This window comes from Neolamprologus multifasciatus, chromosome 15, assembly GCF_963576455.1.
Source record: "Neolamprologus multifasciatus chromosome 15, fNeoMul1.2, whole genome shotgun sequence".
NCBI classification, from domain to species: Eukaryota; Metazoa; Chordata; class Actinopteri; order Cichliformes; family Cichlidae; genus Neolamprologus; species Neolamprologus multifasciatus.
The window spans coordinates 19,217,605-19,240,621 of NC_140453.1; the positions used below are offsets into that span (position 1 = coordinate 19,217,605).

The 23,017-nt window shown below is 37.4% G+C and overlaps 1 protein-coding gene and 1 long non-coding RNA gene across 2 annotated transcripts in view; one reads left to right on the plus strand and one right to left on the minus strand.

Annotated features, from left to right (window-relative positions):
* The window catches only part of LOC146501934 (exostosin-1), a 331,006-nt gene that overhangs the window by 252,159 nt on the left and 55,830 nt on the right, over window positions 1–23,017 (plus strand). Inside the window, exons 4-5 of the mRNA XM_085132477.1 lie at window positions 15,605–15,698; window positions 22,598–22,705. Of these exons, the coding sequence (XP_084988603.1) occupies window positions 15,605–15,698; window positions 22,598–22,705 (202 nt within the window). The remainder of the gene's footprint in view (window positions 1–15,604; window positions 15,699–22,597; window positions 22,706–23,017) is intronic.
* On the minus strand, window positions 179–3,984 carry LOC146501942 (uncharacterized). The gene is made up of 4 exons (XR_014869295.1): window positions 3,811–3,984; window positions 1,822–1,940; window positions 1,551–1,739; window positions 179–629 (listed from the first exon to the last, which is right to left on the minus strand). It is a non-coding gene; the product is annotated as an uncharacterized LOC146501942 (long non-coding RNA).

A 23,017-nucleotide genomic window follows, 5' to 3' on the forward strand; every position in this document is an offset into this window, starting at 1 on the left:
ACGGCTACCGAGGAGCCTCGCGGAGTGATACGTACTGTGCTTCAACGTAATATTACCTTATTGTGTGTGTATAAGGACAATAAATGGCACCTGTTAAGAGACATGGTTACAAAGAGGATTTCAAACTCCAGGCTGTCAGTCACACAGTAGAAGTTGGGAACAGAGCAGCTGTGAAATCTGCCCTTGTTATTATGCTCAGCGTCTTTTAGTTTACATTTTGACTGCACAATTGTGAGCTCTTTGTTATGCACAAAAACAACATAGTTTTCTTTTATTTATGGAGCATTATTATTTAATAAATGCTCATAATTTATTTTTGAGTAGTTTTTTTCATGCTTTTCGTGTCATGCTTTGACTAAGAACTCTCTTTTTGTTCTTACCTTGTGGCTTTAAAAAAATATCGAGATATATATCTTATATCGCCATCCAGCTAAAAAATATCGAGATATGAATTTTGGGTCATATCGCCCAGCCCTAATACATACCATCACTTTCAATGCAGGAGGCACGTAACAGGTGTCACCATCAGTTGTCCAGCTACGCAGTATTCAGCTAAAGGGTGGTAATCATTCAAATCTTCTGGGTCAAGTATTTCCAGATCTTTGTAGCTGCTGTCAAGCTGATATGATCTGTAATGTTCCATAAACCAAGAGGAGAGCTTTGTAGCAACAAATGACACTTTCCCAGAGTCAGTTATTTATTGCAGTTATTTTATGAATTTTTCGAGATGTTCCTAAAGGGTTGCATATTTCAAAGTCGTCAAAATACAAAGCTAAACTAATGCAAGTATCTTGCAATCCTAAAAGCTTGTTGTTTTTGAAATACTGCCCATCTCTAAATGATCTGTAACCTTCACTAATTTCTTTATCAAATGCTAACTTTTCAAAGAAACTTTTCTCTTTCAATAAGTTCTCCAAGACCTGGTTTACTGAGACATAAACAAATGTATTTCTAGTTCTCGCTTTGTAGGTGTACTCTTTAGGCTCAATTACATGAAAATTATTCTTGAAATAAATAGTTCTCTTGTAATCAGTAGATAATGCACCTTTTGGTTCTGTTGAGATAATTAATGGGTTGGTTTTGAAAAGTGCATCATTTATATTTTTAATTACATTATCATCTGCCTCAATGTTCTGTTCAGCAAGCACCTCTTTGATTCTTTGAAATGAAAATTTTAAAATGTCACTAATTTCCTCAATAATTCCCTGCAAAGCACTTTTAGAAACATGTAACAATATTTGCATGCATAGAAAAAGTCTAGCTATTTTATGTTCAAGACATTGGTAATCTACAAACTCATTGTCCTCTTTATCACTTGCTGCTACACCTGAACCACTTGATAATGTCTCTGTATCTTTTGAGTTTTTGTGCTTTCTGCTTGTGTGTGACGTAAGGGTTGATAAATTGTTGGTAACATAGTCACATTTTTGGAAAGGACAGGATACAGTCTGATGGTTTTTTAAGTGCCTTAAAATATGTGAAATAAATGTATGCTGTGAACAGTTCTTTAAATTCACAAAAATCACAAAAAAAATGTTGAGATCTCCTGCCTTTTCTTAGCCCTGTTGTGTGATCTGCTGAGGTGAGACTTCAATGCCCCTCGTGTCCTAAACGAACAGACGCAGTCACTGTAAACACAGGGCAAATGAAATCCTCTTCTATGTTGTAGCTGGTGATGTCTTAAGAGTACTTCTTGGCTTGAACAGACAAAAGAGCAGAACTGGCACTGCATACAAAAACTATAATGAGAAGAGAGGAGAGGACAGTGTCAACAATTCAAAAGAAACCTGAATTAATCTCAAATTACCAAAGTTACATTACCTGATTATGTGTTTGGGGGCAGGGGGAGGCACTCCTGTTCTGATTCCTCTCCTTACCAACTCTTCGTCAGTCCCTCACAAATCAGGACAAGGAGTGGTCTGGAGTTGGCTTTTAATTCTCTAAATAAATAAAAATAGCAGTTAGTTTTAAAATAAAGTACCAGCTTCCTGACATTACTTAAGAATTTTTTTCTCCTGTCCTAATTGTTTTCACTAAAGTGAGCTGATTCTGCCTTGTAAAATAGTGTAAAACAAATAATTTACAAGATATACATTACATCAAATGTTTAATTAATTAAATGTTTAATTTATTATTAACAAATTGTATTCTACATGGAATATGTCTGTGAAGGTTCTCAGTCATCCAGGTCATCGTAGTCAAAGGAGCTTGCAAAGAAAAGCGTCTGGACTTCTTAGTCCTGGACCTTAGAACTGAAGAAGCTTCTCGGATGAGAGGTGAAACGTCTTCAAGTAACTTAAAGAAGTCCAGACGCTTTTCTTTGCAAGCTCCTTTGACTACATGGAATGCACCAACAGTGTACTGGGATGTATTATGTATGCCAAGGATACTTTTGTGTGATTGGTTTTACAACTTAGAATGACAAATATTTGGATAAAACTCCTGAAGCATCTGTTTAAATTATCAGTGCATTTATTAATGATGCTCCATAAATAAACCAAAACAATGTTTTGTGCATAACAAAAAGCTCACAATTGTGCAGTCAAAATGTAAACTAAAAGATGCTGAGCATAATAACAAAGACAGATTTCGCAGCTGCTCTGTTTCCAAGTTCTACTGCGTGACTGACAGCCTGAAGTTTGAAATCCTCTTTGTCACCGTGTCTCTTACAGGTGGCATTTATGGTCCTTATACACATAATACGGTAATATTACGTTGAAGCAGAGTAGTATCACTCTGCCAGGCTCCTCGGTAGCCGTAATAATCCAACAATCAATCAAGCAGTGCAGCTTTATAGCTTAGCAAAGTTGTACCAAAACATTTTTGACTGATTTTTTTAAGCTGTGTACCACATAAAATTGGTTCGCGGTCAGTAAGCACAACCAGAATTCATACATAAGGCGCACTGTCGATTTTTGAGAAAATCGAAATGATTTTAGGCCGTGCGTCAAGGCGTTAGCCCGGTTAGCTCGTTAGAGCTGCCCAGCTCCACGCACGCGGTAATCCGCAGCAACTAGTTAACGGAGATTTGCCCCGTTAATGCAGTTATGGCATTAACTTTACGCTGACAGCACTAAAATAGTAACCTTCAAATGTTTTCTTTTTACCGACCATGACATTCCTCTTTGATAGCTGCCGTGTCCATCTTGTTGCCTGCAGGTGAAGCGATGGGGGAGGGGGAGTTGTGTCAGTGAAGGAGAGAGCCGAGGCGGAGTAACGTTGAGTAGAGACAAAAGTGGACGAAAGAGAGGCAAACTTGCGGCTCCACAAGTATAATTATATTGTAACATAGACTATATCGATATAAACGATATTGTTACATCTCATATCTCGTATAAAAATATATCAATATATTTAGAAACTCGATATGTCGCCGGTCCTAATCACTTGTTCATCAGTTTTGTTCCAGCTTCATTACTGGATGCATAGTTCTAATGCAAAGTTATTTTTAACTAGCAACAGGGGGGGGTTGCCGCCGTTGCGAGACAGCCTATTTTGTTTCGTTGGGGGGGTATGGCGGCCACAGACTGCACTTCATGAAATACACATAGGGGGTGTCGCGGAGGCTTGTCAGATATGAGCGCGCCTCTTTAGTAGCGATGTTTGTTGGATTTTCATTGTTTTGTGACATGGAATCTTAAATGATATAGTAAACACATACCCGTAAGCCACAAGGCTTCTTAGCCTAGAAAGTAATGCTATGCTAAGTTTCAGAAAAATACAAAGAACGTCAGTTGTGATATTTCTAAAAGACAAATTGAGACTGTTCAAACATATACTGTCTGATATAATAAAAGAAACATTACTTGCCTTTAGAAAGTTGAGATGACCGATCTATCCAGCTCCTGGTATAAAAAGCCTCACGTTCTCATTAAGGCAGACGGCCAGGTGGCTTTCAGTCCTTGCAAAAGCGCAAAGTAGACCCCGTAGTATCCAAAAATATGAGATGCGCATGCGTGCTCAGGCACAGAAAGGCGCCAACAACTTCAACTTATGTAAAACTTGAATTCATTCATTTTGCCAGCAATAAATTTCATCTGAGACCAACTTTTGCTCCAAAACGTTAAAGGATTAGTTGAAACCCTTAATGTATTTGAGTTTATGGGGCAACTCAACTTTTATTGTTGAATTGTGAAAGAAATAACTGTAAGCTCAACAATTGCAAGTTTGATTTTTTTACAGTGTGGTGTTTTCGTGTTTGTTGTTTTGTTTTTATTTTGTTTTATTTTGCGAGTTGGTTATTAGATGCTGCTCCAGCCAGCCAGAGAATCCCCCGCCGCCCCGCCCTCTCCTCCCTGCGCCGCAAGCAGCAGGCGCACCTCGCAAACGTAGGGCGCCCTTACTCCCAGGAAATGGGCGATAGAAAACTGATCGGTACCTATGCCATTACCAATATGCGCTGGCTGATGTCGGGGCAGCTTGAGTACGAGCATTTATTTTTTTTTGCCGATGCTCGTGATGCCGCCCCCCACCACGATGCCGCCCCGGGCAACCACCCGTGTCGCCCGTATCAAAAAACGCTACTGCATCTAGGAATGCTCGGACCTGGCACCCATAATGTGGTGGTGCACCATCTTGCTGGAAAAACTCAGGAAACGTGCCAGCTTCAGTGCATAAAGAGGGAAACACATCATCATGTAGCAATTTCAAATATCCAGTGGCCTTGAGGCTTCCATTGATGAAGAATGGACCCACTATTGTTGTACCCCATATACCACACCAAACCATCACTTTTGTTGTTCCAACAGTCTTGAAGGGACTGTTGGAACAGTTGTCAGACCAATGCAAAGAGGGTTGCATTGGTCTGACACTAATGTGGGTTAGTGTCAGACCAATAGCGGTGGTTTTGTTTGTTAACTTCACCGTTCACATAAAAGTTTGCCTCATCACTGTACAAAATCTTCTGCGTGAACTGAGGGTTCTGTTCCAATTTTTGTTTTGCCCATTCTGCAAATTCTGCGCGGCGATCTGGGTCATCCTTGTTGAGATGCTGCAGTAGCTGGAGTTTGTAAGGGTGCCATTTGTGAGTAGCTAATATCCGCCGAAGGGATGTTCGACTAATGCCACTCTCCAGTGACATGCGGCGAGTGCTACACTGTGGGCTCTTGCTGAATGAAGCTAGGACAGCCACTGATGTTTCTTCATTAGTGACAGTTTTCTTGCGTCCACATTTTGGTAAATCCAACACTGAACCAGTTTCACGAAACTTAGCAAGCAGTTTGCTAACTGTAGCATTGAAATCTGCTGCAATGACCCGGTTACTGCGTTCACCAGATATCAACACAATCTCGAGCCGCTCCTCACGTGTTAACCTCTTCAACATGTCAATGGCTGAAAACAAAGAGAAACTTGTAAATCCCGATCTGACCCCCTTAGACTTTTATCTTTGGGGTCATCTGAAGGCAATTGTCTATGGTGTGAAGATACGAGATGTGCAGCACCTGAAACTACGGATACTGGATGCCTGTGCTGGCATTTCTCCTGCGGTGTTGCTATCAGTGTGTGAAGAGAGGGAGAAGAGGGTTGCATTGACAATCCAACACAATGGGCAGCACATTGAACACATTTTATAAGTGGTCAGAAACTAGTAAATAACTCATGAAAGAATAAAGTTACGTTGAAACCAAGCACACCATTGTTTTTCTTGTGACTTTACCAATAAGTTTGATTTGTCACATGGCCCTCTTCCTATTGAAAAAACAAAAGTTGTATCCAAGACGGCCAATTTCTAAATGGCCACCATGGTCACCACCCATCTTGAGGAGTTTGCCCCCTCACACATACTAATGTGCCCCAAACAGGACTTTAATATCACCAACCATTCCCATGTTATTACAGTGTATCCATATAAATGGCCCACCCTGTAGAACAATATAAAGTGCTACTAGAACCAGTATGCTTTTTCTCATTAGCACTTGAACATTGGAAAACTGCAATTAGATTTTTTAGGCACATTTGCTTGGTCTGACGGATGATTCAGGAAAAAATGTTTTACATCCATTGATCCATCCACTTTCTTAATTATTAAAAGTCTATGAAACTGCCACTATAATACCATGTTTATTATACAGGTAAGTAGGCACTGATATCATGCATTTCCTCTTCTCTTTCCCCTCACCCTAGCCTCGTTCTCAAGTTGTTAAAAGAGGGTTCTTCCTTGATGGATTCAAATACTTGCTCATAGAAGATTGTGTCATTCTTGAGGTTTTCACTGATATTGTAGGGTCTTTATTTCACAATAAAGTACCATTAAGCCAAGGTTATAAACTGTAAAAGTACAACTACTGCTATGCTTCAAACATACAAACTTGCAAATTATTTGTTGTCGTCTAAACTCCTGTGATGCTCTCAGTTCTGCTCATAAAAGTGATGGAATAGTTGTGTGAGGGCTGAAAAAGATTTAAGACCTATATCCTCACCAAAAAACCTTGTTTTTTGAAAAATGTAGTTTTTAGCCTGTTTTGGGGGTGCAAATTCAAATCAATTCTGTTTTATGGAAGGAAATGCTATTTGCATCATGGGAATCCCCCAGCAGCGATGTCCCTTGAGCCATAAACTGTGGCTCAGGTGGGAAATAAAAGGTCTGAGTTATTAAGTTATTTTGAAAATAAAAGAAAGCAGGTGGATGGTGAATAACCTTTGGCTCTTTAAGTATAAAATTGTATGCATAGGTTAAGCACAGATTTATTCTTTTATAAAAAGAAAGATCCATTGTGAGAGGCCCTGCTGAAAAGGTCTTTCCATTATCACCATTATAGGGTTTCAAATGCTGCTGTTTTATTACATTAGGTTTTAGATGCCAAATACTATTTGGTTATGTTTAAGAAAAGCATATGAGTTGGGTTACCTCTGCACATTAAAGACTGACACTCGCCTGGTGTGTTTAAATGTGATGCCAGTAGCCTTTTATAACCATCTATATGTGAGCTGGAGCTGAAACGCTGGCATCCGTGCCATTAACCCAGCCTGTTATGGCACCAATGCCAAAGGACACCTTGTGTTTGTCTGGGAGATTCCACCAGTGTCTGACAGAAGGACTGTGTTTCACGCTTGCTTGACTCTCTTACTAATCATTTCTGACTGTCTAAATATCTGTCAAGCAGTTTGCTTAAAGCTTACTGAATCCTTTAATCCTCTGCAGCACATGCTTAACCAAAATCTAAGTCTACTTTGCTTTTATCAAAATATGCTCACTTGTAAGAATCCTCCACTTTTTTCTATCTTTGTGAAAACAAACTAAAAAGCTTTAAATTAGCAGCGAGTTCTTCCCTCAGCTCCTTTCCATCGATTCTTTGCAGCACTGGCCATTAAAGCATGAAAACATTTTCCATAAGGCCTCTGAATTATTTGATTTGTTGAATGCAAATTTGAGACAATGCACTGCTTTTAAATGCACAAGCATGCCTCTGCACTAATGTGAGAACACACATTAGCCAGATCAGAGCCGCTGATTCTCTCAGATACACACACACACACACGTACACACATTCCCTGCCACACTCTCTAATGATGGACTAAATAGCTTGTTAATGCTTTGATGAGTTTTTAAACAGCTTCCAAAGGACTCTAAAGAGCTAGGTGTTGATATACTCTTCTGTGGCTGTTGTAGGAGTTAACTTTATCTCCTTTAGTCCAGTTCTTAGAGCTTTTAGAGTTGTTAAGAGGTGTCGCTTGAATTGTTTTGATATTTATTTTTGCATCTTCGATAAGTAGTCACATGGAAACAGCTACAGTGCAATATACCAAACTATATGGGACTGTTACACAGGCTCATTTTACATTTTAAAAAAGTCAGGGAAACTCATAGTAAACTATTTATACATGTATTCTTAAACATCTTTCCGGTAGTCTTTCTGGGTTGTCTTTGATTTTTTTGTACCCTTTGGAACAGTAGTTTAATGTCAATTTTGGAAGCTGGCTTACAGAGGAAAAATGAAGCAGATTGCAGTAGCTGATTAATTAAAATACATAAATACATTTAAAAAATGGTTAAGAGTAAATGAAAGACCAAATTTGTGTAAAAAAACAGAGTATTGGTGTTACTGTTATGGAATACACTAACTCTAATAATCAAGTATAGACGCAAGAGTACAATGCCAATGATGACAAGGAGTGTTTACAATCAGGAGGAACATTTCCCTGAAGTTCCTCAGTCTCACTATGAGCTTTGATTTAGTCTTGTACATGAACTTTTCAGCGTTCTGTTGAATTCTGAAATTGAAATTCTGTTGATAAGTTGATAAAGACAAACGGGCTGGACTGGGACAAAAAATCAGCCCGGGTATTTTGACTAGAGACCGGCCCACCAGGTATTATAGGAAAATCCATAAAGCCTTTTGAATGAAAACAAATGCTGTTGTGACAGTGATGTGCACTGTCTTGTTGGTATTAATGTATCAATTGAATAAACTTAAACCTACAGCATCCTATTCCTCCCTATTCTAGTTTTTAGTATTTAGCAGAAATATTAAACAACCTAACTGCCAACTCGTAGCAAAAAAATAAAAAATAAAAAAATAAGGAACCACCCCTCACCCTCCGCCTCATGATGCTTAATTGACATAATTAACTTTAATTTAATGTATGTGTAAAACAAATGCACAGAAATCAGTTGTTTTTCTACAATAATTAAATAGATTCAACATCTTTCATCAACAGAACTGCAGACTGCACGGATGGTACCTTCCCAAAGGAAAAAAGTACTATAACTTAGTAGGGTGTATATTAGACTTAATATTTACTACATACACTAATGGGCTTCCACCCATTTTAGATCAGATGAAAACTTTAGTTGTAAGATTCAGATAATTATTTATGAAAAAGTAGACATTTGAAATGAGAATAAGAAAGAAAAGTAAGACTTTGTGCCCTCCTTTCCCTGTTAATGCCCTACCTGGCCCCCTGGCAAAACTTTGCTAGACCCGCCCCTGTACAGTTACCAGCTGTCAGCTACGTAAAAAAAGGATCCTGGTGTTATTTGTCTCAGTTCATAACTTCCCTTCAACTCATTCATGTCACCTAAAAGGTAAACCTGTTTCTCCATCACCTGTTCAGCTCTGATGATTCAGTAAGGAGATCTCCTGGTTTCATCTTCATGTTTCCCTCTCACCACATAACCAAACCGATATCATGACCAGCAGCTGTTACAGCTGTGGCTCCAGCAAACATCAGCTGATACTAGAAATTAATATTAAATAAATTCTAACAACAGCTGATCAAGCTTAAACATGCTGCTGTTAACGTGACCTCCACTGGTTTCCTCTTTCTGGCGCAAAGTGGAAGATAAACAAACAAGAGAGAAAAGCCGATCAGCTGATCATTGATCAGTTTTATGATTGAAGTAGCAACAGGAGAGGGAGAGAGAGAGAATAAGAGACAAAGAGGCAGCTGACAGCGTAAAGACGCAGAATAACTCCAGCTTTGTGTCTTTTTCCATTCTAGCTGAAGTCCGGGACAAACTGTGTTCCTTTTCAGCTCAATACGAAACTTCAAAGTTCGACCTCATTGGCTGTAATCTATCCAGCCCAAAGTCGATCATGACCAATTAGCCAATCCACCACCTTTCTTTGTTTATACCGTTACAAAAAAACACAAACAAACAAACAACAAAACATCAGCCCATAAAAACAAAAAATCACCATGGCCAGTCCAGCTATGGGTGTTATAACTTTTCATAAAAGTTATAATTGATGACTATAACTATAAATAATGACTTTTTTTGGTTTCCAAACATTTCCTGGCAAAAATAAATAAATACATAATTTCATAATTTTTTTTATTGTAATCTTTACATTAAATGGAGTTTAATTAAACCGTTAATTGAATATTTGTTGTATTCTCACTATTATATTTTAGCAATAAGTAGTAAATGCATGTTTTTGTGGTTAATAGACTTTCCAAAATTAAGGCAGAACCTTCAGTTATCAGGCTCCCTCTCCTCTGGAACCCATTTTGGGTTCAGGAGACAAACACTTTTAATTTTAGTCCTAGTAAATCTTAAAGTTAGAGCCAGATCAGGTGATCCTGGATCATCCTTTAGTTATGCTGCTATAAGTTCAGGCTACTGGGGGGACTTTTCATGATTGAGCACTTCTCCTCCTCCACTCGCTGCTTATCACTTCATTAAGATTTGTCTACTCTTTCTGTAGTTGTGTTTTATTTGTTGCTGTTTATGATCTCTTTGCTCTCAGTTTTTGTCTTCTCTCTCCCTTACTTCAACTAATTGCAGCAGATTGCTGACTCTTCCTTAGCCTAGTCCTGCTGGAGGTCTCTTTCTTTAAAAATGGGAGAAGCGTTATCACCACAAGGAGCTGTTAATAGGGAATCCCTTGTCCAAGTTAATATTTAGTTTTTATTTTATTTTATTTTTATGTTTTATCTTTATTTTACAGTGTGACGCAATTGAAATTTGAGAGAAAATTCATTTTCTCACAGCAAGACCTTCTTAGTCTGAGTGCTGCTGCTAATGTCAGCTAATGTTTACCCACTTCTTTAATACTTTGTAATGAAGCAGAACAGATGACTGTAACTGATGTGTGTGTGTGTGTGTGTGTGTATATATATATATATATATATACTGCATTTAAAGACCCTGGCGCCTGAGTAGTTGTTCTAAGGAAGACATTTTCCACTGTGTGGTTCAAGTTATTCAATTCATTCTCTTTCTGTCCTAAATTACACAAGTGAGCAACATTTTAGCCTTGTTTGCTCTTCTGTGAACAAAGGCTGTTTATTTTCTCCTCCACGATGTTCTTGGTTGTGTCTCTATGCTTCATAATTTATGAGTCCACACAGCAAATGATAAGCCACGCATACTGAACAATTACACCTAGAGGGATGTCTGTATGAGAGAGAGTAGTAATAGCAATTACTGGTAAAGGCATTTGCAGTTTACATAGCACATCACATTTGTCATAATAAATGTTGTGAGCTTGGACTGTCTAGTTAAATAAGGGCTTTTCTGCAACACGTGTAAAGCTATTCTTTTTTCCAGTTTAAAAACATGCAGGTCAGTACATTTGTTGACATTTTTCTCTATTGACGGTGAAACCAATGGCAGTAACATGCAATGCATAGCGTATTTGCGGAATATGATAATATCAAACCAGACAAGTCAACTGATAATCATCTCATTGAAGATTCACATCATTACACTGATTCTTGTCAATTTCAGGTTAAATTATTGTCTGCTGTCATGGATTCAGTTCTAATTTCTGGAGAATTAGATAAACCTATTACTTTTGTTGTTGATCCATCAGTCTGTATCTGTGTCTACCCTTTTATCCTCAAGCCATGTTGGGAACCTTTTGAAATATTTTCTGAATCAGACAGTAAACAACAGACGGAGCTGTCAATTACCAACAATATTTTTGTCTGTCTTTCTGTGAGGAGAGCTCTCCAGCTGTATTGTATTTTCTGTGAAATATTTTGTTTTTTGGATTCTGGCTTGTCTTCAGATATAAAAGGGCACATTTTTCACTCTGTAAACCGTATTGATCCATCACTCCTGAAACTATTTAGTGTCTTCTACTGAGAAAACCCTTTTACTTTATAGTGAACAACACTCTTTCTTTATTTTTTCAGCTAAAATGTTCTGAGTGATTCTATGTGGCACGTATTGATTCTTAATTCTCTCTTACTGGGTATCATCCAACTCTGACTTTGTCTTGTCTGTCTTTATGTGACTTTCCTGCCCACAAGGAGAGAGAAAATCACACAAAACCTATTCAGTATTTGAAAATTACAAGAAAAGTGGAGGGAAGGCTGATTATACACCAGAAACTGATTGAATAAAGATAACATAAAAGACGTGAAGGAGATATTCTTGATTGCTTTTAATAATGAGTGCTATATTTTAGATATCATAACAAATCATCCTCATTTGCATGTGCAACATAGTTTCTTACCATTACAGCTGCACCTCTTGCACTGCTTCACATAGGTATTGTAAAACTATTGTGACATGTATTGTAGTCGCATAACCGGTCCTTCTCATACACTCAGTGCAGATCTTTGAAAATGAACAGTGCTACCTGCACAAGAAAAAAATAATTGTTTACATTATAAATGTACATAAGAGGAGCATGGAGCTTACACACGCTGTCATTCACTTACGGAAACTAGCAGTAAGGAAAATGTAGAGCTCTATGTGCACACACAGGTGTAAGGTGAGACACCCTGCAGCCCCTTAATGCAAACACTGCGGCAGGTGGCTCAGGAGGTATGATGACAGTTTAATCAGTTGAGAAATTGTGTTTTGAGAGGATCAGCCAGTCAGTGAGAGCGACGACAGTCTAATATCTAATAAAGACACTTCATAATCTGCACTTGAAAATGTGCATCCAGAGCACATTTTCTCAGTTTTCTGTTTGGTTAAAATGCACAACTGCCTCCAAAACTTTACCAGAAGTCGAACCATTTTAAGCAAGGTTATGAATTCAAATCACAAAACATTTTGCTAGTCATTTTACAGCATCTGTGGCAAGGTGGTTGTCACTGTTGCCTCACAGCACGAGGGTCCTGAGTTCAATTCCATCAGTGAGTTTCCATATGTTTGTGTGGGTTCTCTCCGGCTTCCTCCCACAGTCCAAAGACGTGCCTCTTGCCCTAAGACAGCTGGGATATGCTCCAGCCCCCCCCCGCGACCCTGAAAATAATAAAAGGACGAGAATGGATCGATGGATTTTACGACATGACTGAACACTGTTACCAGCTTGCCAAAAATATAGTATTTTACTGAATTTTTTGATGGTTTTGAACCATTGCAGGGAGCCTTTATAGTTCTTCACATCGATCTTTAACATGTAACTTAAACAGTGAGGACATTTTTAGGTATCATTTATGATGAAATAAGAACAGAATATACTTTATAAATAGCCCCAGACTTGTATATGTTGTACTGCTTAAGGGACAGTGTATCAAATTAATCCTTGGAGACACTGACTTTTCCATATTTTGTGATATATGTGTCACTTCCATTTCTGCTTCCATCTCTGTATCTCCAACTCTGGGGCTTTTATGCCAAAGGACCTCAAAATTCCTCCAATGTCCAAAGTTAGGGTTCAGCTTGCATCTCAGGACAAAACAGCTTTACCTCACCAAAACAAGCCAGGTTCCCCGGGCATTTCATTACAGAATTGGCCTCTGGGAAAGGCAGGCGATGATGACATCATAAAAACAAACCAGGCTTTATTGAACAAAGTTTACAAAAAAGTCATGTTTGGCAATGAAAGCGTGAATCAGAGGAGCTGTGTGGTGAAGTGAGATTTAATTTTAGCCAAATAGTATGTATTGTTATTCTCAAATTCCCATCTTTAGATGTGACAAGCTGACTTTGTCTTTGTTCATTTCCCTCAGTGGCAGTCAACATGACCTTGTCTTTGGGTGACAAACTGGACGTCTGACATCTTATTATGCTTGCTTCCTCTGTCACACAAATACAAACACATATACGCACACACTGCAACACACAAAAAGTGCAGTGACAGTAAGTGATATGCCAGACGCTTTCTCATCATGAAGACTTATCATACACCCACATTATGGAGGCAGACATTGCAGGCAGGTGGACATGCACATGCACACACACACCTGTCTAGTGTTGAGGTTGTGTGGACAGTTGATCCCCAGACAGATTAGACTCCAAACTGAAATCTCCTCAGGCCAGCCCTCAAATCATGCGCATACACGCGGGCGCACACACACACACGCCTGACACATACGCTGTCAGAGCTTTAAAGTCAAAGACTTTCGACTGACAAAAGTGACTTGCCAGGAAAAAAAAGTTGAGTAAAGTCTGAAGTCCAACTATTAGAGTTTATAGAAAACTTTTTTTTAAAGACAAATCATTTTTGATCACTGATGCGTTACCTCTAGATGACCACATCTTGGACTTTAGGCATTAGTTATGCTTTTTTTTTTAAATTTACAAAAAGTAATGTAGTAATTCTTGTAAATATTAGGATCATAAGTATAATAAATGTTTCTTTTTAATGTTGTACGGTCTTGCATTACTGTTACTGAATTCAGTATTATATTAGAAAATATATAATACTTCATATATGTTCGATTACTTTGATTATCTGCATGGTAGATGCTCCTTTTTATGTTTGCTACAGTCTTTTTATCTCAATTTCCAGTGGGAGATGGGACAAAAACTAAATAACACTATACATGGGACATGTGTTACTACTGTCTCTACTCTAAACCACAGAATAGTGTCAGAGTTCACAACAACAGCTATGTCAAAGCTGTTCTGTTTCTAGTAAAATAAAGACCCTACAATAGTAAAATAATATTAGAAAGAGAACTCCAAAAATCCTCTGTGAGCAGGTACGTGGAGACTGTGGGGAGGAAGAAATCCCATTTTACAGAAAAGACCTAAGGCAAAATCAGGTGGTGATGTTTCACAACACAGATCAGATAAAAATTGTCCTGTTCGAACTTATTAACAATAATGCAAATAAAACTAGACTCCAAACGTTAATCATGTTGAGGTTACAAATGTTCTAAAACCTGAGTCTAAATATCTCTATATGAACCTTTTTCCTGTGTCATCAGTATATATTAAATATTTCTTCTGTACCGGTATTATCAGCAACACACTTTTCTTAAGACTACAGAACTATGGCAAGAAAAAAGGTCTCCTGCCACCATTACTACAGTACATTCATAATACATGTTTTTCTATGACTTCAGGTTCTCAGCCAAGTCCATTATTACTGCTGAAGTTTCAGTTTTCTATGTAGGAGCAATGTACAAGTACAAGCGATTGATGGTTATGATTTGATTTTTCTTCTTATTTTTTAAACTTTTCTGCAGTCACACTAGCTTCAAGTTGAAATCAGCTAACCTTTGAGTGAAATCTAACTAATTTTACCCTAAGGGGATGCTAACCTGCACTAAAAGAATTTCATCAGAAAAATATTAGCACTGGCCTTCAAACGTTTTCATTGATCTCACTTGACGGACAAGATAAACTATGCTTTCAGATCAATAGTTCTCTCCAACACAGCTGACTGAAGCCTTCACTGAAAGCAACCCAGCATGGACGATTCTCTGTTCTCATATCTTGATCAGATGAAATGTGTTCAGGGCCACTATGTTTGATTTTATAACAGCTGCGGAGTGCTATTTCCAGCACATTTTATTATTTATCCACCATCCTCCATATCTTTTTATCTGAAGGAGGTACCACCCTGACTTCTACAAAGACACATTTTAGGAAAGTCCTTGAAAAAAGGCTGCGGTAGTCATTTAAAAGTAAGCTGCTTTTGATTGTTCTGTGAAATTGAGGTTTGGACACTGAGGAGGAAGTGACAAGGTGGGAGCATAGATTCAGCCTGACAATCATTTTTCACTTTGGCCTTTGTTTGTTTCCACTCTATAGATCCGAAAAATGCGCTGAAATGTCTCGAACAATGCACAACACATATGCTTCTTAGACATTTGATTATCTTTATTTATCTCTCTTTTCCTCATCTGATAATTGATTCTGAGAATATATTTAAAATATCATTTCACATAACAAAACCCTTTTTGCACATTTTTAGTCACTTTTTTTGCCCACTTACTAATTATTTTCTAAAAATGTGTCTTTGCATAGGTTTGACTACCAGGAGCTACTTCATAACTCTACCTTCTGCCTGGTGCCACGGGGCCGGCGTCTTGGATCTTTCCGCTTCCTGGAGGCCTTGCAGGTACATCAGGCAATTGCGTGTGTATGGATAATGTCTTTAAATATTGTTGATTTGTCCATGTAGTTTTATACATACTTGTATAAAATATGTCATGAGTCACACCTCCATTCACCAGATGGTAGTGTGTATTTTACAACCAGTGGGTAAATGGTTGCTTGAGGTTTAATGCTATTAAGAGGTAAAAGTGTTTACAAATAGTGCTGCAGAGCTTAGTCTAGCAATAACTTGCCAACTGGTTGGGGAATTGACATTTTTCCCTAGCCTGTAGGACTGGTGCGTGGTGGCATTATTTTTTGTATCCAAACTTTTGATCATATTCTCACCTCAGAAAAAAAGATTTCAAACAGTGATGTGTATGTAATCATTTTGCCAGGTTTAGCCTTGACCTACCACGTCGAAATTTTCTATTGAAATTTTTTACTCTCTACTCTCCACCTGAAAGAGAAATAGATAAGAAATATTAAAATTATATATATATGTATATATATGTGTGTGTGTGTGTATATGTGTGTATGTATGTATATATATATATATATATATATATATATATATATATATATATATATATATATATATGTATATATATATATGTGTGTGTGTGTGTATGTATATATAGTATTATTATTTATTTGTATTTAAGTTTGTGTACTTTAACGCTTGGTTAGGTTTATGCAAGAAAACTATATGAGAGATTAGCAGAAAGATCAGTACTATTTGCGTGTTTCACAGCTCAATTTCCTTGGTTAGGATGAGTTACCTAAAATTATCTAAAATCTGTCACCAAAATAAAGACAATTCATATCCCTGTTCATGAACAAATAGTTGGTATCTTAAGACTATTTCATGTTTGGCATGAGGCCACATTTTCTGTTGTATGAAAAAAACGAGAAAGTGGTATAATCATATGAGATGTCTCACAAATAATATGGGAAACACACATCTTAAAAGAAATTGGGATTTTTTTCCTTTGTTTTTTCTAATTGTTTATACACAACATATTATGTATGCTGTATGTTTTAATAATGGTAACTTAAACAAAAAAAAATCATGAAGAAGAAGTCCTCTTTGAATCCTGGGCTGCTGTCAGAGTCATAAGAGAAAATATCGGATGCATCCCAATAAAAAAAAAAAGAAAAAGAAAAGGTGTTTGTTTTAATATTTATTGTCTAAAACACCCAGATTTTTAATTAAATTAAATAATTTTCTTCTGGTCATTTCCTTTTTTAGAGAAAATAGACCCAAGCACGCGTGCTCATCATTCTAAATTCAGAATTACTGGTAAAGGCTTGTCAGTCAGGCTGTAAAGCTTCAGCTCAGAAACTTGACTAATCAAACAGTTCCGTGTCCTCCTCCTACAGCACAGCGTCTTATTACTATTGGCAATCTGTCATTTCACTGACACGAAAAGCCTCTTTCTGTTGATACACCACAGAGAAGCAAAAAAAGGGACATTCACACTCATTCTCAGACCGCAGACGTTTTCATCTTGCATTAGCACGTTGTCGTAATGTTGTTTTGACATTAAGTATCTGGCTCTGCCTTGTGGTTGCCCTTGGCAGTCTTGTTTTCCTTGTTCTTCTTTGTTTATTTTATGCTCCTGATTATGCATTCTGTTGTAGACAGAGTACACATTTACATGCAGACATAAATGGGTGGTGCATGCTAACCTCAGGAGTTTTTTAGAACTGTCACTCTAAAAACCTTTATGGTGTTTCTGTTTTCCTAGAACATTTTAGACGTTTGACTAGGACTAGGTTGCACAAGCCTAGACACTATAGAGGCATAAATCGATACACCACAGTAATACAGCAAGCTAATGGCTCAGTCACACTAGTAAAAATATGGCAACAAACTAGTGTATAACCCCCCCCCCCCAAATAAATAAATAAAAATAAAAATAAAAATGATTGTATTGCATCCAGCTGCAACTTTTGGTGACCAAATGGCTGCCCAGAACCTGATGATGTTGCACACTCACAATAACTTGACAATAAGGTGATTGAACATGTTGCCTGATAGGGGGTAACGTTTCTGCAAACAGCCACAGTCTGACTTGGACTAATTGCAGTCATGCTCAGAGAGATTGCTGAAGGTGTGCAAATAATTGCTGTCTAATTTATAAAAGAAGACAGATTGCTAACATGTTGCCATCAGTCTAAAGGAGTCTTTGTCAGGAATGAACTACAGAAGACTCAACTGGCTGCCAGCTGGTTGTAATTTTCTAGAACAGAAAGCTTGCTAAGCAGAAATGTACAAATTAAATGAGAACTTTTGATAATAGGAATTTCTGTTTATGTAGGCAGCAACAAATATGTGATTTTTGACAATTTATCAGAGGTAATTCATATATTATCAGAAACAGACTTTAAATTGCCAACTTGAGTAGTTAAAAAATAAATAAAATGCAGTGTATGTTATTGCAATGATCAGCATATCGCAAAATGTAAAAAACTACAATAATATTGTATCAGAGCTGAAAATGAATTTTATTTATGCAGTGCCAAAATATTGAAATATTGTGACAATATCATATTGTAGGCTGGCTAGAGATTCCCATTTCTATTATACAACACAGACACTAATTGATGACCCGCTGGCAACCTCCAGTCACTAAGGAAAAATGTGCATTGCTGGAGGTTGATGGTTGTGAAGTCAGTCACAAAGACTGTACTGTGTTAAAACCCTCAATATTTGCTTTAATTGCTGTCAGCTTCAATATTTTGCACGAAAAATGCCGACTGTAAACACTCACTAATTAAGTTGTAACTTGAGAAACTTGAGAAAGCACAAAACAAACCTAAAACTGTTTGCCCTTAGACCAAAGGTGTGTCTGAAAACAGCACATTTCAGAGGTTCAAAAATGTTTCCTTTGAGGATGAACCTTACACAATTCCAGTGTAGCAGTCCCCCGGACCAAGGAAGAAATAGAGAGAGCCTCGACGGGTGCAGTAATTTTTACTTTGAGATTCATTCAGAATCTAACAGTGCTGAGGTGCGCCAATGCACCGTGAAAACTAAACAGAAACACAAAATACATTTTCTTAGACGCTTATTACAAATATGAACTCAAATAAAGCAGAAAATACAACAAAATATCAACTTAGCAATCAAATACAACTTAAAACATGTACCTCGCTCCGCATTCCAAGGGCTGCAAATTGTTAATTTTGCTAGAGTCCGGTATCACGCTGCTTCACGCTTCATCGAGAGCTGCCTACTGGGACATGTGCGCCACAAAAACCGGTCTGAGCTGGAAGTGCAGCTTGCCGCTAACTAAGCAACAGAGCCCTCTACTGGACACTACGCATAGCTGTTCAGGCTTAGATCAATAAACAAAACTGGACCTTTACATCCAGTTTGTGTTGAACTCTTCACTATTTCACTAATGCTTAACATATATTTTGTAAAAGTTTGCAGATTTTAAGGTATACATACATATTTTAATTGTGAGCAAAGTATTTTAAACTATAAATATTAGTAATTTATTTAATTAGTAATGACACATTTATATGTCTGCTTCTAGAAGGGTGCACATAAGACAAACACAACTGACTTCTCTGTAGCTGATTTCTGGTACCATAAATTTCCTTGTTTTTAACCAAAAGCAACAAGCAAATCAAGGCTGAATTTTACAGTATCAAAGCTAGCAGGTTTAGCTGAAAGAAGAAGTGTCTAAAAAATGTTCTCATTGCTTTTATTTAAACTTTCATTTAAATGCATCCCAATTATTTTAACGGCCTTTTCAGCATGTCCAATGTGTTTGCTAGAGGTGAGAAAATAAACCTCTGCAATGGTTTAATAATCATCAAAATTCAGAGGACAGTAGAGGAGAGGACTGACAAACAGAGAGACATGTAAGAGGATGACAGTGGGGAAAAAAGACAAGATGAGAAAAGAGAACGTCATCTCACAAAGCCAGACTAATCAAAGCAGTGAGAATTTGCATCGACAGGTCACCCGTAATGCACTCGGCATTTTGTGAATCTCCTTTAATCTCTCGGTTTCACTCGATTGAGAATCCAGTCAAACTTGAACTTTAAATGAAAATACCAAACACACTAAAATTTGTTCGTTCTTTGCAGACACTGCGCCGCTACTTAACAACCACACATGAAGAATTCATTTGCAAAAAACACATTTGTTCATTTTTGGGAATTTTCATCAGTGAAACTGCAGTTGGCCTTTTTGATTTAGTAGAAATAACTCACCAACATAGAGGTAACTTACCAAATTACAAAATGTTTCTATTCAAAAGTGTTCCACTTAAAGTCATGAGAAAAAAATAGTATTTCTTCTAAGTGAAATGAAACAGTTCTAAAAACTGCAATAAAAAATGAAAGCTGTACTGTCACTAGTAGTCGGTGTCCTATAGTACTAGACACAGCCACCTCAGTCTTTGACAGTGTGTGGGAGGAATCAGCCTGCAGTCCCATCTCTAAGTATATTGTTTGGTTGTGATGCCCTCTTTGTTGTACACTGAAAGAAATGGCTGAACTTACTTGAAGAACTTGATATGAGCGATCTCAGAAGGTTTCTGTCCATTAAAAAACAAGAAAAAAGTTCCTGGTACACCAGAGAAGGAATATATTCAAGCAGTGTGCTTAAGTGCTGCATGTCAGATGTGCATAGATGACAAGCATTTGCTAAAGAAATTATTTGAGAGAAGGCAAGCACTCCCGTGGTGGACAAGACAAGCACAATAAAGAGACACTAAATGCCTCCTTTGCTGCTGTGATTTCCAGGAATCATAGAGCTACAGCATGATTCCTGGAAGGATGTCACACAGGACAGCTCCGCTGAGTGTACATTGATCAACTCTGGCATGGTCGTCTACAGAGTGAATCATGTGGAGGGTCAACAGTTGGCCTGAGCAGCCGCTCTTTGCACACACATCATGTAATGGTCGCCTTTGCCAGCAAAGGGAAAATATAACGCAGTGCATCTTTAACTCAATAACAGACAGCAACAATATTTTTGCTATGTTGTGTGAGTTTCAAATTTCCTATTGTTTTATTTTAGATTTTTAAGCCGGCCAGACTTAAATGTACATTCATGCAACATTTTTCCATGTAAACTTGAAGTGCTTCTTCTACCTCACATCAATTGCCAATTTAGAGCCACTCATTAGACCTAGCAAGCACAATTTTGGACTAGGAGAGGAAGCTGTAGTACCTCGAGAAAAACCTACACAGGCACAGACACCAAACAAAAAGATTAAGATCAGGAACCTTCTTGCTGTTAGGCAACAGTGCTAAACATCGCCTTATACCTGACTACTTTTGGAGGAATTTGTTTTTTGCTTGTTAAGCCCCTTAACAAGCAAAAACATGCTTAAAGCATTAAAACAGGCAGCTAACCAGGTTTGTGTCTAAACTTAACAGACAACTTAGCAAAGAACTCATTTTAAATTGTATCGTTAGGCCTTTTTATACTAGCAAGAAAAAGAAAATAAAAACAGAAAAGATCTGATGCAGGACCGAGAGATGCATCCAGCCCTTCAGTTGGTCCATCTACTCTACATATCAGTGACAATAAGTATTCGGAGTGATTGAAATGTGAAATTTGTGGTTCAAATCATCAGGGAACAGGTAAAGCAGTGTCTACGGCTATCTATAAAATGTGCTGGAGGTTCTGCATTTCAGCCACTTGTGTTGGGGATCTTGCTAAAATTAATGAAATTATGATGACAAAAAAGTATGTCTGGAAACAGTGATCCCAAGCATACCTGAATAGGAAAACGCACAATATCATGTATTTTCAGTCATGGATCGGCGTCTAAACAGCCTAGACCTGCTTGCTAGAACTGCTTTCTAACATGTGAAGCAAGGTTGTTCAAGCTGTTATAATAATCTTAGCAGAGAATATAATAAAACAACACCACAAGCCTTTAAATGATGCATAAAATATGTGAAATGAAACAAATTAGCCAGAAAATAGAGTATCTTCCATTTAAACACAGTTTAATAGTGCAGAGGAGTGCACAATCAACTCTCATCGATTAAACACGAATGATGAACCGTTTTGAGAATGACTAACTGCTCCAGCGAATGTCATGGGAGGTCCTTCATTCCATCTAGTTGTAAAATTTATTTTCTTTCTGCTGAAGTTGTATAATTTTACAACTTCCACAATTTTGAACAACTGTTACAAAGCAATTTCCCTTTGGGGATTAATAAAGTTATTCTTACTCATAAAATGAATTTAGAGCAACACACAGAGCTCCTGTGGGAAATGAAATCAGCTCCCTATGAATCAAGTCACACAAATGAACCCTCTAAATATTGAGGCATACAGCAAAATTAAATAAATACAGTTTATTTTGTCCTTTATTTGTCCTTAATCTTTTTGGCAACTCCATTTGTTTCTGAAAGACTTATTTGGAACGTGTTGAAAGTGTCTCATTAAAGGGAAGCTACCAAAGAAGATAAATCCCTTACAAAAAAAAGACCAAAAGCTGATCCATCCCAGTGCTCTACTTTAAAATTCTGCTTACACTTTATGCATTACTGTGATTTTTCTCCTTCACTTTATCTACTAAATCTTGTAAACAGTTTCAAGTTACTGTTTTCTTTAGCCTTTATTTAACCTCTTTCTTATAGGGAGGACAGCTCTGCTGAGGTGAACAACTGGACAAGTTCACAATCACAACCAAAAACTTTAAAGTGAATTAATGCCACACCCCCTGTTTGCTCAGCTGATATCCTTCTACAAATCCAATTTGCAAATGTGTTTGAGAGTGTGTTATTTAAGCTACGCTAGGAGTCCCATGGTTGTCCACAAAGTTAACAACAGTAAATTTCTGACGTATTTTCCACTTCAGCTCAAAATAGAATGGCCTCTGCTTGTAGTGCCTCTTTCTTCGTGTTTGTTTTTAATTTTTAATTTGTATTTCCTCACAGGCTGCCTGTATTCCAGTTATTCTAAGTAATGGCTGGGAGCTTCCCTTCTCTGAAGTAATTGACTGGAGGAAAGCCGCCATCATTGGCGATGAGAGGCTGCTATTACAGGTACTGTAAAACACTGGAAAATTAAATGATGGGGAAATGAAATTAGATAGGATAGATTCTTCAGCAGATGTATGAGTTTTCCAGCAATAGTATGAACAGATGAAGAAAAAAAATATATACACATTATATATATATATATATATATATATATATATATATATATATATATATATATATATATATATATATATATATATATATATATATATAATTTTTTTACATATATATATGTAAATGGATCAAAGTTAGCAAAGGCCACCACCATGTAACCTGGATAAAGAGGACAAATTTTCCTTGCACTTTACACCAACA